This window comes from Oreochromis aureus, linkage group 7 (genome assembly GCF_013358895.1).
Source record: "Oreochromis aureus strain Israel breed Guangdong linkage group 7, ZZ_aureus, whole genome shotgun sequence".
Taxonomy (NCBI): Eukaryota; Metazoa; Chordata; class Actinopteri; order Cichliformes; family Cichlidae; genus Oreochromis; species Oreochromis aureus.
The window spans coordinates 1233842-1247877 of NC_052948.1; the positions used below are offsets into that span (position 1 = coordinate 1233842).

The 14036-nt window shown below is 41.4% G+C and overlaps 1 protein-coding gene across 1 annotated transcript in view; it reads right to left on the reverse strand.

Annotated features, from left to right (window-relative positions):
- Positions 1-206: 206 nt before the first annotated feature.
- Positions 207-14036, reverse strand: part of hsf4 (heat shock transcription factor 4) — a 23606-nt gene continuing 9776 nt past the window's right edge. The window contains exons 7-14 of the mRNA XM_039614567.1: positions 13997-14036; positions 12736-12835; positions 10467-10585; positions 10158-10388; positions 9947-10064; positions 9769-9834; positions 5304-5398; positions 207-2444 (exon numbers count right to left, since the gene is read on the reverse strand). The exon at positions 13997-14036 is cut by the window's right edge and continues 28 nt beyond it. Of these exons, the coding sequence (XP_039470501.1) occupies positions 5339-5398; positions 9769-9834; positions 9947-10064; positions 10158-10388; positions 10467-10585; positions 12736-12835; positions 13997-14036 (734 nt within the window). The 3' untranslated portion in view covers positions 207-2444; positions 5304-5338. The remainder of the gene's footprint in view (positions 2445-5303; positions 5399-9768; positions 9835-9946; positions 10065-10157; positions 10389-10466; positions 10586-12735; positions 12836-13996) is intronic.

Here is a 14036-nt window from a genome sequence, read left to right on the forward strand (position 1 = left end):
AAATAAACAAAGCTAGGAATCTGATTACTTTAGATAAACTAAGCATGCTACTATTAGCTGTTTACATAAAACAGAATAAATACAGTTTCACACATTCTGAGATTTCCTGTTTTATAGGAAGCAGTGAATCCTTCAAATAAATAACTTGTTTATTATGAATTTTTATTTGGAGAATCCATTTAAATATTTCACACACAGGTGGAATACATGTTCAGTTTCTTTGACTCCCTGTAACGATACAGTTTATTCTTTAAAAATAAAAATCCATTTAAAACGATTCACATTTTCAGCGGCCCACTTTCAAAAGCATCTAAGCACTGAGATCATCTCGTTGTCTTCACTGTCGACAGGATTTTCTGCTTTAATATGCGTGATGCGTGTTTCTATGCACATTTCTTCGAGTCCATTTAGCGTGCAGAGGTGCTTTTGGATGCCAGGCTTTGTTACAGCAGAGATCTTTTCACTCGTTGAACATCAATACTTCTTTATCTGTCTGCAATCCCGACAGGCATAAATGTCATCTGAACACACAGTTTGTTCATTTCCAGTGCAAATGATTAAAAGTGGAAAACGGAATAAATTAAGAACACAACAGCAGCAGAATGTATGTATTCATCACTCCTTGGAAAAAAGTAATTACACTCATATTTATTATGAGGAACACAAATAAATGCTATGTCTAAAATGTACTGTGTACTCTCAAATATCATACAACTGTCATTTTTAGTGCAATTTCATTTGTTTACACCACAACTTGCTTTCCCTCCCTTTTCCAAAAGCTGCACGGAGAACAAAATAATCAAATGTTAGCCTGCAAGTATAAATATATGTATATAAGTATGGGGGAAAACCATGATGGTCAGTTTCACATCGTGGGCAAAAGCTGCAGATTTTCTGCACAAGTCGTGGTTTTGGTTGAGCACTGAGGTACTGAGGCGCGGCTCCACGATGCAGCACGATGTGGGTCGTGGCCTTGCTGCAGGCAGCGCTGCAGCTGACCTCACTAATGCTACTAAAATTTGAAGCTTTTGTAAGACTCGGTATGAATAGCGGGGCTTTTAGGCTCACAAGCTAACATTATCCTTCTGCAGTGCATCTTTCTATGGTGCTTTCCAGTCCACCACTTACAGCTGCTGCTCCCTACATTCCTATGGTCATTGCAGTTTCTCACAGTTCTGTACAGTATTGCACAATTCATGTTCATCTACTGCCTCCAAACAGTGGTGAGGACTAATATTTGATGTCCAATGGCATAATCATTAATAAATTGTAGTTATCCAGAGTAAATAATTCCTTCAAGCAGGTATTCTATAAAAGACTCAATTATCAAGTAATCACCCCACCGTACATTCAGTGAAACAAAGTCAAAGTAAACACCGGCTCCTGGACAGCTGACGAATTCTTCTTCTCTCTGTGGTTTTGGCGTAGCCCCCTGTCCTGACTTTGGTTTTTATGCATGAAAGTCTGAACTTACTGTGTAGCACTGAGCACAGATACAAGTGCAGCAACACTGTGTGACCACTCGTCTCCAAGATGAAAGATTACGGTTTAAAAATGCTGTCATTCACTGCATTTACTGAGCAACCCAGTGCTGGCCATCTACAAACAGGAAATCAATGACCCACTGTTGTAACTAGAGATAAATAACTAGATATACCGATTGTGCAAATATGCAGTAGTGTCCAGTGTAGATTTTGTCAAATGAGAATCTGTCTATTAAAACTTAACACTTAAATCAGACAGAAGAGAAATAAGCTAATCCCCGGCTACATATCAGGACTGTGCAAAGATGGGTGTTACCTTCTACTGCCATAGATTTCAGAGAGCCTTCCTTATGGATTTTAATACAGCCTGATAGAAACGCTAACACGCTTATCTCTCTGAATGATAGTGATTTTCAAATGCCTAAAGTATACCTCAACTTCTACACTCCTACACAGACTGAGAAAATCACATAAAATCTGCCAAAGTTTGTTCTTTGATACAAATAAATTATATTCTTAATAAGGATAAACTAATAAAAAATATTCATCTGTTGTGAAATCTTTATAGGAAGAAAAAGTCACCTCTCCAAGCAGGAACTCCCTCTCACACAAAGACTAAAGTGCAGGAGCCAAGAATGCACCGTCTGCATCCATCCGGCTTAATATCAGAGTCTAAATGTAATGCTGTGATTGGTTAACTGTGAAAATCATAGTCACTGACATCATATTTCCCATGTAGGTATCGTTCACGCCCACAGAGCAGACAGCTGATAGATCCGATGAAGTCAAATAACCAGGAAGTAAAAGCTTTGATCAAAAAGACTGCAGAGCTTTTTCTGTTGTAGGCATGTGGATGTAGAAAGAATAAAATCAAAGTCACGTGTAGGAAATAGCCTGGCAGGGCCTGGGGATCAAACTGGTGCACAGTGGAGTACAAAGTGTAACAGCAGCGTCTGTGACCTGCAGACACAAACAGGAGAAAGGAGCGTCAGAAACTGGGGACACAGTTTTCAGTCATCGGTGTGGGCATCGCGTTCATTTCTCATTAAAAATAATGCAGAAAACCTTTACATTACAAAAAACGTCTAGTTTCATAGAAAAGCACAAAAGCAGCCTGAAAGCTGGAAGCTCTGCCTCCCCTTCTCCTTTAAACAAACCACAAGCCTGCGGTCTGAGAGCGAGGAGCTCTGTGCTGATATGGTGCTGCGAAGTCTTTGACATAAGGGCCAATCTGATTATTCAAGGATTTCAAATTCAGTTCCAGATTTAACAGGAAGCCAATATGGGAGAAATATGCTCTCTGTTTCTGGCTGGATATCATCTGAATAGCAATGACAATGTATGCTGTGTCTCCTGATGATAGAGCCCGAGGGAAGCATGTATAATGTAAACAGAACCGGCCCAGCGCAGAACCCACTGGAACCCGATAATTAACCTTAATATGTGAAGAAGACTCCCCATTTATATATAGATTTGGTTCATCCGCTGCACACAGTACATTTAAAACCTACAGCATGCTAATCTCTGTAATACAATATTAAGGCTTGCAGTATCAAACTGAGGTCTAGCAGGCTATAAGAGTATCAGCTGTAGCCTTCACTAAAGCTGTTTCTGTGCTGCGATGAGCAGTTTGACAGCTACTCTTTCAGGAGTTTTTCAGATAATTTGCTTGGACATGTGGATCAAGTGATGGCTTTATAATAACGGTTCAGTCAGCGCCACCTTACGGGCCTGTGGTACGAAGCCCAGAGTGGCAACACTTCTTCTTTTAGTAACCTTGTAGGACTCAAGTCTAATGTTAATGGTTTGAAGGAAGTAATTATTGAAGAGTCTAAATAAATTTGCATTTTCACTGAACCAAAACATGTTGAGTGGTTAAGTCAGTTACCTGACCCACAGAGCACGCTCGCCTTTACTGTAGACAAAACTAAAGGCAGGAAACCCATAAAACAAGCAACAAGTGAAGTAAAGACTTGGCAGAGCATCTCAACAGAGGGAACACATCATCATTCAGATGCATCCAAGCATTAAAGCCAGTCATTTCACTTAAAAATGTATTAGTGCCAACAACTATTTATACTTTCAAGAGGTCACCATAGCAGGTACCTCCACATATTTGATGCAGCAGATTCTTACACTTCCTCCCTGACACATCCCAAAGCTTCGCGTGTCTCCTCCTGAGCCCAAACCAAGGATTCAGCCGCCACCTCAGTCCCAGGTTGCTTAACTAAAAAAAATCTGAGGTTGATTCACAGAAGCAAAAATGTTCTCGTCATCCAAAGATTTCTGAACCTATGAAGTCCTATTCTGACCACACGATGGCAAACCTGAACAAGAATCAGAGAGCAGGTGTCCGGAGTGGTAAAATATTTTACTGCTATCATTTGCTGCTATTTCTATAATCATCATTATCATTTCATTATTAATAGTGATGTTGCATGCAGATGCATTCAGATGTTCAAATATATTGGTATTATATTAGTCTTTATTACAGGTCCAGTAAGAACCACTTTAGACTGTTGAGTTGAATCTATAATTTTAAAGGCTTTTGAATGTTTTTATATTCTTACACTGAAGTCTTCAGTGGGTGAGAAACTGAGCTGCAGCGAAAGGAAATATACTCTGTGTAAAGACAGGAAGTTACATGTTTTTGAAGTTGCATGCTTCTGCAGAAGTGAAACCGAAAGTACAGTCTCAGTGCAAGTAATTCTGAGGAGCAGTTTGGATGATGCTATTATCATCTTTGATGCATTTATATCTTTGATTAAGCTTTAAGTAGTGGTATTAGATTGAAACATTTGTTTTATACATTTTACATATAAGTCAAGATCAGTACACACAGGATGGCCTTAGCCTGGTTGCCTAAGTTGAGGTCAACTAAGGTGCAGAGAGCAGATGCACACTCTGTGCACGCACAGACAGACATACACCCACATACACACACATATTAGATAGACTCATTTATATAGGTAAGAGTTTAATTATGTTTTGCTATAACTGCAAAGTTGGGGTGCGTACGTGTTAGTCTGTTCCAGGAAGTACACCAGATGTCCCAGAGATAAGCGACAGCGAAGACGAGCTGGGGGAAGCACCTGGGTCGAGCCGAAGACAATGTTCTTTTTTAAAACTGTGTTCAAAGTTGACTGAACGGTTGTGGTTTAGGCTGACGTATGCTGTACTGGATCTGCCTGACAACAGAAACCCTATAAAGCCTTTGTTCTGACTATTGTAAGGTAGTTCGACGCTGAAATCTGCACAGTGTTCGGACTCCACATGTGTTCATTAAAATGCCGTCTAATTGCACCCGGCCGGATCAGTGGTTATTTTTGGATTCCTCCTCAATATTTGAACCTTAACACAGGTCTGCTGCTGTGTGGGAGCAGTGAGGAGCTGTGTCACGGTTTTATATCTTTTAATACATTCAAATTTGTTGTCGACTACCAATGTTTATTTTCAGTGTAATACCAGGGGATCTATGAAAGAACGATGAGAAGCTGTGTCTCATTGTGTACGGGCAAAAAGTCTATTTAAATCACAAAAAGTTTTTGGCAATAGCAAAACACTCTCCAACAGATAAATGAATACGATTCGGTCAGATGAAGCATCCGTGTGGTTTTTGGCAGATGTAGAGAAATATGCTGATTAAATCATTTCTTCGTGATGTGACAGCGCTATAAAAAACAGTCCTGCTTTCGTGCACAAAGAAATGGATTTGTTTGATAGTTCGATTAGTAACCTAACTAATTAGTTACAGTAGTCTGATTATCCTCTGAAGATATGAAGCTGCATTGACATTACTCTTAAACAAGCGGCCGTTACCTTTCGCCTCAGAAAGGACCATTCACGGCACAAATTCATTGTTCTTCACAGCCAGCGGCTGGAAAAGCCTCAACTTCCTGGTTCTGGAACATGTACTGTGAAGATAAACACACACACATTCAAATAAATCCCAACAGAAACGTTTCATATTATAGCAAATAACTTATGTTTACACAACAAATATGTGAGGACTGCACTGTACAATAAATCATTTACTCATTCATGTTGTTATGAAAAATACATGCAAATAAACACCAAGGCTGTAAATGCTGGGAACAGAAAAGATGATGAACAAAAATGGCATTAAAACAAATCTGTGTCCAGGCACTAAACTGTGCTTTGAACATTTAATAAAAGGTTGTAATTTTTGTGATTTAAAACATCCAAAATTCACTAAATCACACTTTGTCTTCTTCATACAAAACTCTGAATGTTATGTATTTATTGTTACTGAATAATATAGGCTCAGCTCAATTTTATTTACAACAGCCACCTCGAGGCACTTTATACTGGTAAAGGTAAAGACTACAATAATACAGAGAAAACGTCAACAATCAAGCGTTCTCATCTAAATTGAAGAGGAACAGAAGCAGGATGAAGAATGAATTAAGACTCAGAGCACAAGTTAAAGTAACAGTTGTATTAAACAGTCGTGTGTTGTTGAACATGGACTAAAAGAACTAGCAGGGCTCCACAGCTAGTCTTTGTGTCTTCAGTCAACATGAGTGGGCTTGGGGGGGGTTCGGTATCTGAAGCCACCCGTGTTATAAATGTGAAATATAGGATGGCAGATATAACAATGTGGCATCCCAGTTCCTGTGTATGAGGTGACACAAGATCAGAAAACACTGTATTTATAAGACAGTTTAAGAGAGTGCAGAGCTGGGGTTTTGTGTTTTGTGTTTTTGTAGGATAGCCAGGAGGAACGTTCAGGGTCAACAATTAGGAAAAGACAGTTAGCAGTGGTTGATCTGAAAAAACACTTCAGATCAACATTTCATGGACCTAGGTTACCATGTGACCATTCTTCGAGGTGATTTTTAAAAATGCAGATCTCTCAAAGCGGGGTTTTTAAAAAGCCAGATGTTGGTGACAATGTATCAAGAAAGAGGGCTGCACCTCTGAGGCAAGAAAGTGGGAGAAAGTCTGACTGAAGAAACTCCAACAATAGTGACCGAGGAGAAAGCCAGAAAAGGCACAGCTTTCCAAAGTGTTCCCAAAACCTTCGCTGTTCGAGCTGGCAGCAGACAGACATTTAGTCAGAGTTGGGTTGGTCTGCAGTGCATGGACAAATTATGTTTTGCTTGTAAATGCCGGCAAAGCCACTTTACTTTGCGCTTTTATTTTGAAGAGTACCTTAGCACTTCCTCTTTTATTGTGTCAGACTTCCTGTTCTGTTCTCAGTGAAACGACACAAACACGTCGCTTCAGAGTGAGTAAAAACGTTTATTTTTTGAAAATACTCATGCAAAACTATGTTTTCTATTTACCTGTCACATGCTATAACTTTGAAAGTTTACTCAGTGTGGTTGAATTCGTTTTTTATTGTGTATGCATGTCATTTGTTTGTGGTGTGGAAAGACTGGCAAAGAGATGTGCATGGAGGAGGTTGGCTAGCTGGTTCAGCATGATTAGCACCCTTGGAAGCAGAAAGAGGTTGGTTTAATGATTGTGAATGATTGTTTATGTATTTAAGAGACAATGGTTGTCATTAATTCGTTTCATTAAATGTTGTAACATAAATTGTTTTACAAGCTATTGATTTATGTCAATGTCACTATTTGAGTTAATCAAAATAATTTTCTATAGTAAAATGTGAACATTTCTACACTTTCTACTTAAATGTTTAATGGCATTTGTTTGTGCATCATTATAGTTTTCACGGTGCCATATTGTCGGTGGTAAAAGAGGAGAGAATAAAGTTGCATCAGTCGAAGCTCTCTGCGTCACGAGTGGTAATTCCAAGTGGGCAGCTACATTGCTCACTTCAAAAGAAATATCAACTCCAGCAGACACACGAGCAGGTTTCCCCTGCTGCTGTAGACCATTCCAAAGCATCATAGCGACTGATTGATGAGAACCCCAATATTAATCAGGCTTGAGAGGAGAGAAACTTTGTGCTGCAGGGCCTTAACACGCTCATTTTTACCCCCCACACAAGAGTGCTGGCACCACAGGAAAGGCTAAGATGCTTTACAAAATAAGAGCCTGGGGAGCTCCATGTCAAACAGAGTCGGTTCATCGGCACTGACCAGAGGCTGAGCAGGAACCAGTGTTGCCAACTCCTCAGTAAGGAAAATCGCTATTGGCTGTCCTAAAAGTCGCTAAATGACATCATCGCCTAATTTGCATAATTGGTCATGCTAATAGTGATGGTAAATTCGATTCTTTTTACTGAATCGAGTTTTAATGAGTCACTCACCAAAGTGAATCGGGTTTCTTGAGTCATTTGAGTCAACGGAGTCAGTTGACCAGAAAGTGCAAAATGTATATTTTCACTCAAACTTAATTTGTTTCTCTTTTAATGTAAATCCTACTGCGAAGATGAATGATTGTAAAGAAAACAACTATTTTTTAGAAAAAAAAAGAGCAAAAAAATTCTAAAGGAACATTTATTTATTTTTATTTTATTTTATTGGTATTTTCCTTAAATGTGTCAAATATATATTTTCTCATCTAAATGTCCACTGAGCTGTGAGCCAGGGGGCGATAAAGCGCCTTAACATTGGTTGCCAACCAAGAAGAAGCTGTGAGCCAGGAGGGAGGGGGTGAGTGAGTGAGTGAGTGAGTGATTCGTTCAACTCGTTTGAGCTGTGAGCCAGGAGGGAGGGGGTTAGTGAGTCCTGAGTGATTCACTTACGCTATGATTCAGCACAGCAAGGGAGGGGGTGAGTAACTCAAATGTGCTGTTAGCATGCTAGCTGAGCGATGCTACTGTGAACCGAGGAGCTATTGTCTTGATGTGAGCTTCTACTCAGGGTTTTTTCTTCCAGTTCAGAGCAGAAATGTTTTTGTTAAGAAATTGGCTGTTGTTTTTTTCCCCACAATTTTAATTATAAGCTAGATATATTTCTACTAATGGAATTAGCTTGCTAACAGCAACAGGGATGAGTCAGTGAGTCAGTTGCGCTTGTGAATCATGATTCACGAGTCAGTAAAGTGATTCTCGAGTATTGAACGATTCGTTCACGAATTGAACATCACTACATGCTAATGTAATTGTAACCTACGTTGTTGGAGAGAGAAATAACATCGTGGAAGAGACATAAAGTGAGTAAAAACCGTCCTAAATGCATTTAGAATTTATTTAGAACTACAAATTAAATTTCTTTTAGTAATTATTGTTTTTTAATGTCACAATTCCAACCCTGCTCCTTTATCCGGGCTTGGACCGGCAAAAGTGACCCGAAATTGGCACTCTGGTGGAGTTACTTTGTGTATGTTTATTAGTAGTTTTAAACCTTGTGATCCACAAAACAGCATAACAGTAAAAGAAGAACTGACTGCGTTACAGTCAGTGCGGGAGCAGCGGCTTCGCTCATACACGATTCATTTGCAGTTTAGACGCGTAGGTGTGAACATCTCCTGCCCTGATTGCAGCTGGGGGAGGACTATCCTCCGCCCGTGAGTGCTTTGGCACGGGTGAGGTGCCCACGGCAGCACCCGCTGCTTGTTGAGCGATACGCGCTTTCACGTCAAAAAGTCGTCATAAATGAGTCTCCAATAATACCAGAAAAAGTTGCCAGATTTGTCGCTAGTCGCTTTTTAGAAAAAAAAAAAGTCACTAAGGGGTCTGAAAATTCGCTAAATATAGCGACAAAGTTGGCAACACCAGGAACCAGTGTTTTTAAAATGTTCACAGGGACCAATCAGCAGCTGACACATCAGCCCATGGGATCAACCAATCAGGAGGAGATCTGCAGAACGACTCTCAAAGATCCTCAAAGGCGGGGAGGTCTCATACAAAATATCACTAAACTCCAGTGAATATGGCTGAGGCTGTAGGAAGAATATTTTGTCCTCCTGCAGCTGCTGGTAGTGAGAACGTTATAAAAACATCTGGAGTTTGTATCAGAGTCACATTCTGCTTCCTTAACCGTCTCTGTTACAGAGCAGTATGGAGCTGCTGTAGTAAAGCTCCACCTGCTGGGGCTTTTTCACACTGCACCGATGTGACTGATCCTGTTACAGCATTCACTTTGTATCTGATCAGTGTTATCAGTCAATGACACTGATGCAGATCATCATAGTGAAACTGAAGACTTGTGTTGCTGTGCTGTAAAATGTCTAAGAATCAGATGAACATTGAATTTAATGTTACTGAAACTGGACATAAATTAGAAATGAAAGTCTCTCCATCATCGCCACATGCTTGCTCGTAGGGGATTGTTGGGTCTCTCTAATATTACTGAGCTGGTTTACCTCACAGTGACTAAAGCTTTCAGAGTCACATGATTAAACTTACTGGTTTGAGGTTGGACTCCATCTCTGTGAAGTTCCACTCAGTCAGAGGCAGACTTAGACTGAAAGGCTAGAAGAAACAGGAGGGAAGCAGCATAATGATGAATACAATAATACACTCCACTGGCTGCTGTCTATAATCATCAAACTGAGTCAGCCTGATGTTTCAGATATCTACTGACATCTATGACAGCACTGGTCCCAGCTTCCACAGCGTTTTGCTGATGGCTCCTAAGAAGCAGCTGCTGCAGCTCCTCCAGGCTCATGTCCACATTCTCTACTGTGTCTGCAACCTCAGCTCTGCACACACATGTGTTATACAATTCATACACCTCACATTACTTTTCTGTTGCATTACATTTTCCTTGACTTTGTCCACCTGTGAGCACCTACCTCTCCAGAGCGGGTCTCTTGCTCCTCCTCTCCAGCATGGAGCTCACAGAGCCCCTCCCCTCCAGAACAGATTGGACCATTGCAACAGGGAGGACAGGCGGTTCAGAGGAGCACACCTCACAAGGGGAGGTCAACGCTACAGCCTCTCCTCCCGCTACACTGCTTCCTTTTCCTCCCCCTCGTACCCCTGGACTCACAGGCTCCTCTTTGATCAGCATCATGCACTTCTCCCTACAAGCAGAGTCACACACTGTGTGTTAAAAGTAGCTTTTAATAGTGAGCCGAGAAAATCACACATGGATCTCCTACCTAGTCTCATCAGGCTGCATCTGCAGAGGCATGCTCGCTTGAGACATATCAGTAACATCGGATATAATCGGTCCTCCTGCAAGTCCGCTAGCAGAGCAGGAGGCAGTATCACTGGATGGCTGAGGGCAAAGAGGAGAGGACTGTGATGCATGTTTGCTCCCTGCCATCTCCTACAGAGTAAGCACACGTCTGTTGGTTGTGATAAATTTAGCACCAATGAAGTTGAAGATTTTCAGGAGGCTTGTATTTAGTTAAAGAAACAAAACAACAACACACAAACTAGAATCTGTTCAAACATATTTGGTTATGAGCCCACATAAATGCTTTTGGTTCCTGAAAACAGTTGAAGTCAGAATTTCGTTGGACTCTTCTAGACCTTTTTTCAACTTCAAAACTTCTGTGATTGTTGCCTTTGCAGCAGAGCCTGTATGTAACAGTCCAATTACAGACTACAACACAAAGAAAATCACTTCATGTGTTTGACCTCGGGCTGAAGTGAAAGCACATCTGTGGCCCCTAAATCTGTCACTGCACATTGCTTCCTCCTAGTGGTGATGTACTGTAACAGCTGGATTGATGGCACCAGAGTGTTAAAGGATATGTATTCAAACAGATGAGGACAAAATGATTAACCCCTCTGATTAAAGGTTAAAAAGTGCGGCATTTATAAACACGCTTGTTTTTTTTTGAAAAAACTCATTGTTGATGTTCATAAAATAGGAGATGGATCCAAAGTTATCATTCCAAGTATCGTGAACTGGAGTGAGAAGTTTCATCAAGAAATTCAAAGGAATCTGCACAGTAAAGAGCCAGTCTGTCAGAGGTAGGAAGCAAAAGATTTCAAAGAAGCAAACTAGTGAGAGATGTGTCTACAGATAGCAGAAAAATGACCGAGACACTGGTGCATGACTTGGCCGAGAAACTGAAGTCTCAAAGAAGATAATCACTAGAAGCCTGGACAGGAATGCAAGACCAAAACTCCACTTTTTCAGAAGAGACGTCTTCAAGCCAGAAGACTTTGGTCAGATAAGACAAAACTAAAGCTCTTTGGCTAGAAACACTACTTATATCTGAAGAGGCCTCTCCCGTTTGAAGAGCCACCTCGACTGGACAAGACTCGGCGGTCCATCTGCATCTAAAGGTCAAAGGTCACTCTTTCGAGGACGCCAATGTTCACATCTTGGACAGAGAAGACAGATGGTTTGACAGAGGAGTGAAAGAAGCCATCTATGTCCTCTGTGAATGACCATCTTTGAACAGAGGCGGGGCTTACGACACCAACTGTCTGTCATCTGTAATCCAGTTTTGAGATCCTTCCCAGACGCCTTAACACCCACTCACATCCTGGGCCATCTGACCTCAGGAAATCACATGATAGGGTGGGGCCAGGTTTCACAGCGGGTTCACCTGAAACCCTGGCTGATTGTGACCTTCACCTGTTTTCACACCTTGGCTCATGTGATTAAGTAGAGGATCAATAGGGGGTCACTCCCACAGGGCTTAAATCTGGGGCTCTCCACCATGAGAGGTGAAACGTCTTCGGGCAACTTAAGAAGTCCAGATGCTTTTCTTTCCAAGCTCCATAGACAACCCTAAGGACACCATTCCCACAGTGACACACAGTTGTGGGGAGTCGGGAAAGATATGAGAAGATTTTGAAAGAAAACCTCAAGCACTCCACAGTGAAGAACTAACTCCAGAAGGCCAAAGTGAAAGTTATTGAATGGCTTTCACAATGCACTGATTTAAATCCCACTGAAGTTTTGCAGACTGAGGTAAATGCAAGAAGGGACCATCAAATATGGAGAAGCCTGAGAGATTAGCCAAAGAAGAATGGGCTGGGATATTTCAGGCGATGTATGTGAGAGTTGACAACACCTTCAACAAATGACTAGAATCTATAAACCAGCAAAAATGATACGCAATTCATTATTAGTATCAGAGGTGCTAATGATTCTGTCCTCATCTGTATAATAAATTCATTATGATTTAACACAGTAGCTGTCATGGTTTTACATTTAGATTCATCAGTATTGGGAAGTGTGTATGACTCGATCAGCTGGTTTTAAAGAATCGCACATAGCCGAGCACTTAGAAAGGCCAGCTGTTAACCTCAGAGCTGAGTTTACTGCATGTTGCAACCAGCGCTGTTTGTGCTGAATGTGGTCAGCAGCAGCACAGCAGGTTATTAATTATAGTTCCCAGCAAAATGTGTCCACACGGTACTTTCAACAAACTGAAAACCAGACTTGAGGTGTGTTGTTCTCACCGACTGGATGTAGAAGGGCTCGTGGATGGCTTCCATCTGGTGACTATGGCTGAACTTGGAGGCAGGAGGGCTGGGAGAGCCATCGTCCAACATCAGAGGCCTGGAGGAAGTGTTATTGTTTCACTAAGTTATAAAACAGTAGTAATATCAGCTACGCACAATGATCATCAGTGTGCTAACTAACAAACGGTTAATTGGTGAGACTGGAGCAGACGTCCGTTTATCTGTGCTGTTTACACTGAAACCTGCTGAATGTTACAGTTCTGTTCAGTCCGTCTCGCTACTTTGTTACACTGCTTCATGTAATTAACAATGCAGAGTCACAAGATTCCAATCTTTCAAAAGCTCATGTCCTCCTTCTGTTTTGTATTTATTAACCAACAAGTCCATGCAGCAAACACATGGTCGTGTGTGTACTTTATATCCACAGATAATAATCTCAGCACTGAAGGGCAAATTCAGGTGGCAGGAGCCAGTGGTGTGCTAGCCCCCCTCCCCCCCTCCACTATTTTAAATCATTAAACTGGACCTCTGTGGTGTGTATGTGGAATGTTTTTAATGGACTAGCCAACAAATTGTATGGTTGTCTGTGGTGATACAGACCATCCAAGAAATCTGTGCTTCAGTTTACAGTGTTAGCATGGACAAATGCATGTTAACCTTGGCAAACATGCTAGACTTGTGCACATGTTAAGACCCATGCAGAAATGAGCATTCGAAGCATCCTGTCCTTGTTTTTAGAGAACCTTGATGCTTTTTTAAAAGCTTAATTTTGGAGCAAGGAAACTTGAGCAGTGAGAGTAGATGAACTAGGACACAAAACCCAGATTGTGGAAGTGTATGAAAAAAAAGACATGAATTTCTGCAAAGCATACGTCTGAATTCTTCCCGACCCAGAAATACACATTTTTTTGGCACTTTTGTGTTGCGGCGTGCCGTTCCTTTTTCACGTCGGCCTTGTTCACTCTCAGTAACAAAGCTGAACCAGCATTTTACACACACAGGCTGTCGTGCAGGGTCGCGCACCCTGCTCTGCCTTCACTGTGTGTGTGTGTGTGTGTGTGTTTGTGTCTGACTGACTGATTCAGCACTTGTCTCCATTCACACCGCTTGTTGAGTTCGATTATTCAGTTTGTCAGCTGAGCCAGCCCTTCCCTCTGCCCCACTGTGGCCCTGTTTGTCTCACTTTTGTTGATTGCTCTACTGTGCGCCTGTGTGTGTTTGTGCACGGCTCTGTGTGTGTAGGTGTGTGTCTACTCACAGCTTTCTCTTTAGGCCCACAGTGCTGGGTGTGTTGGACT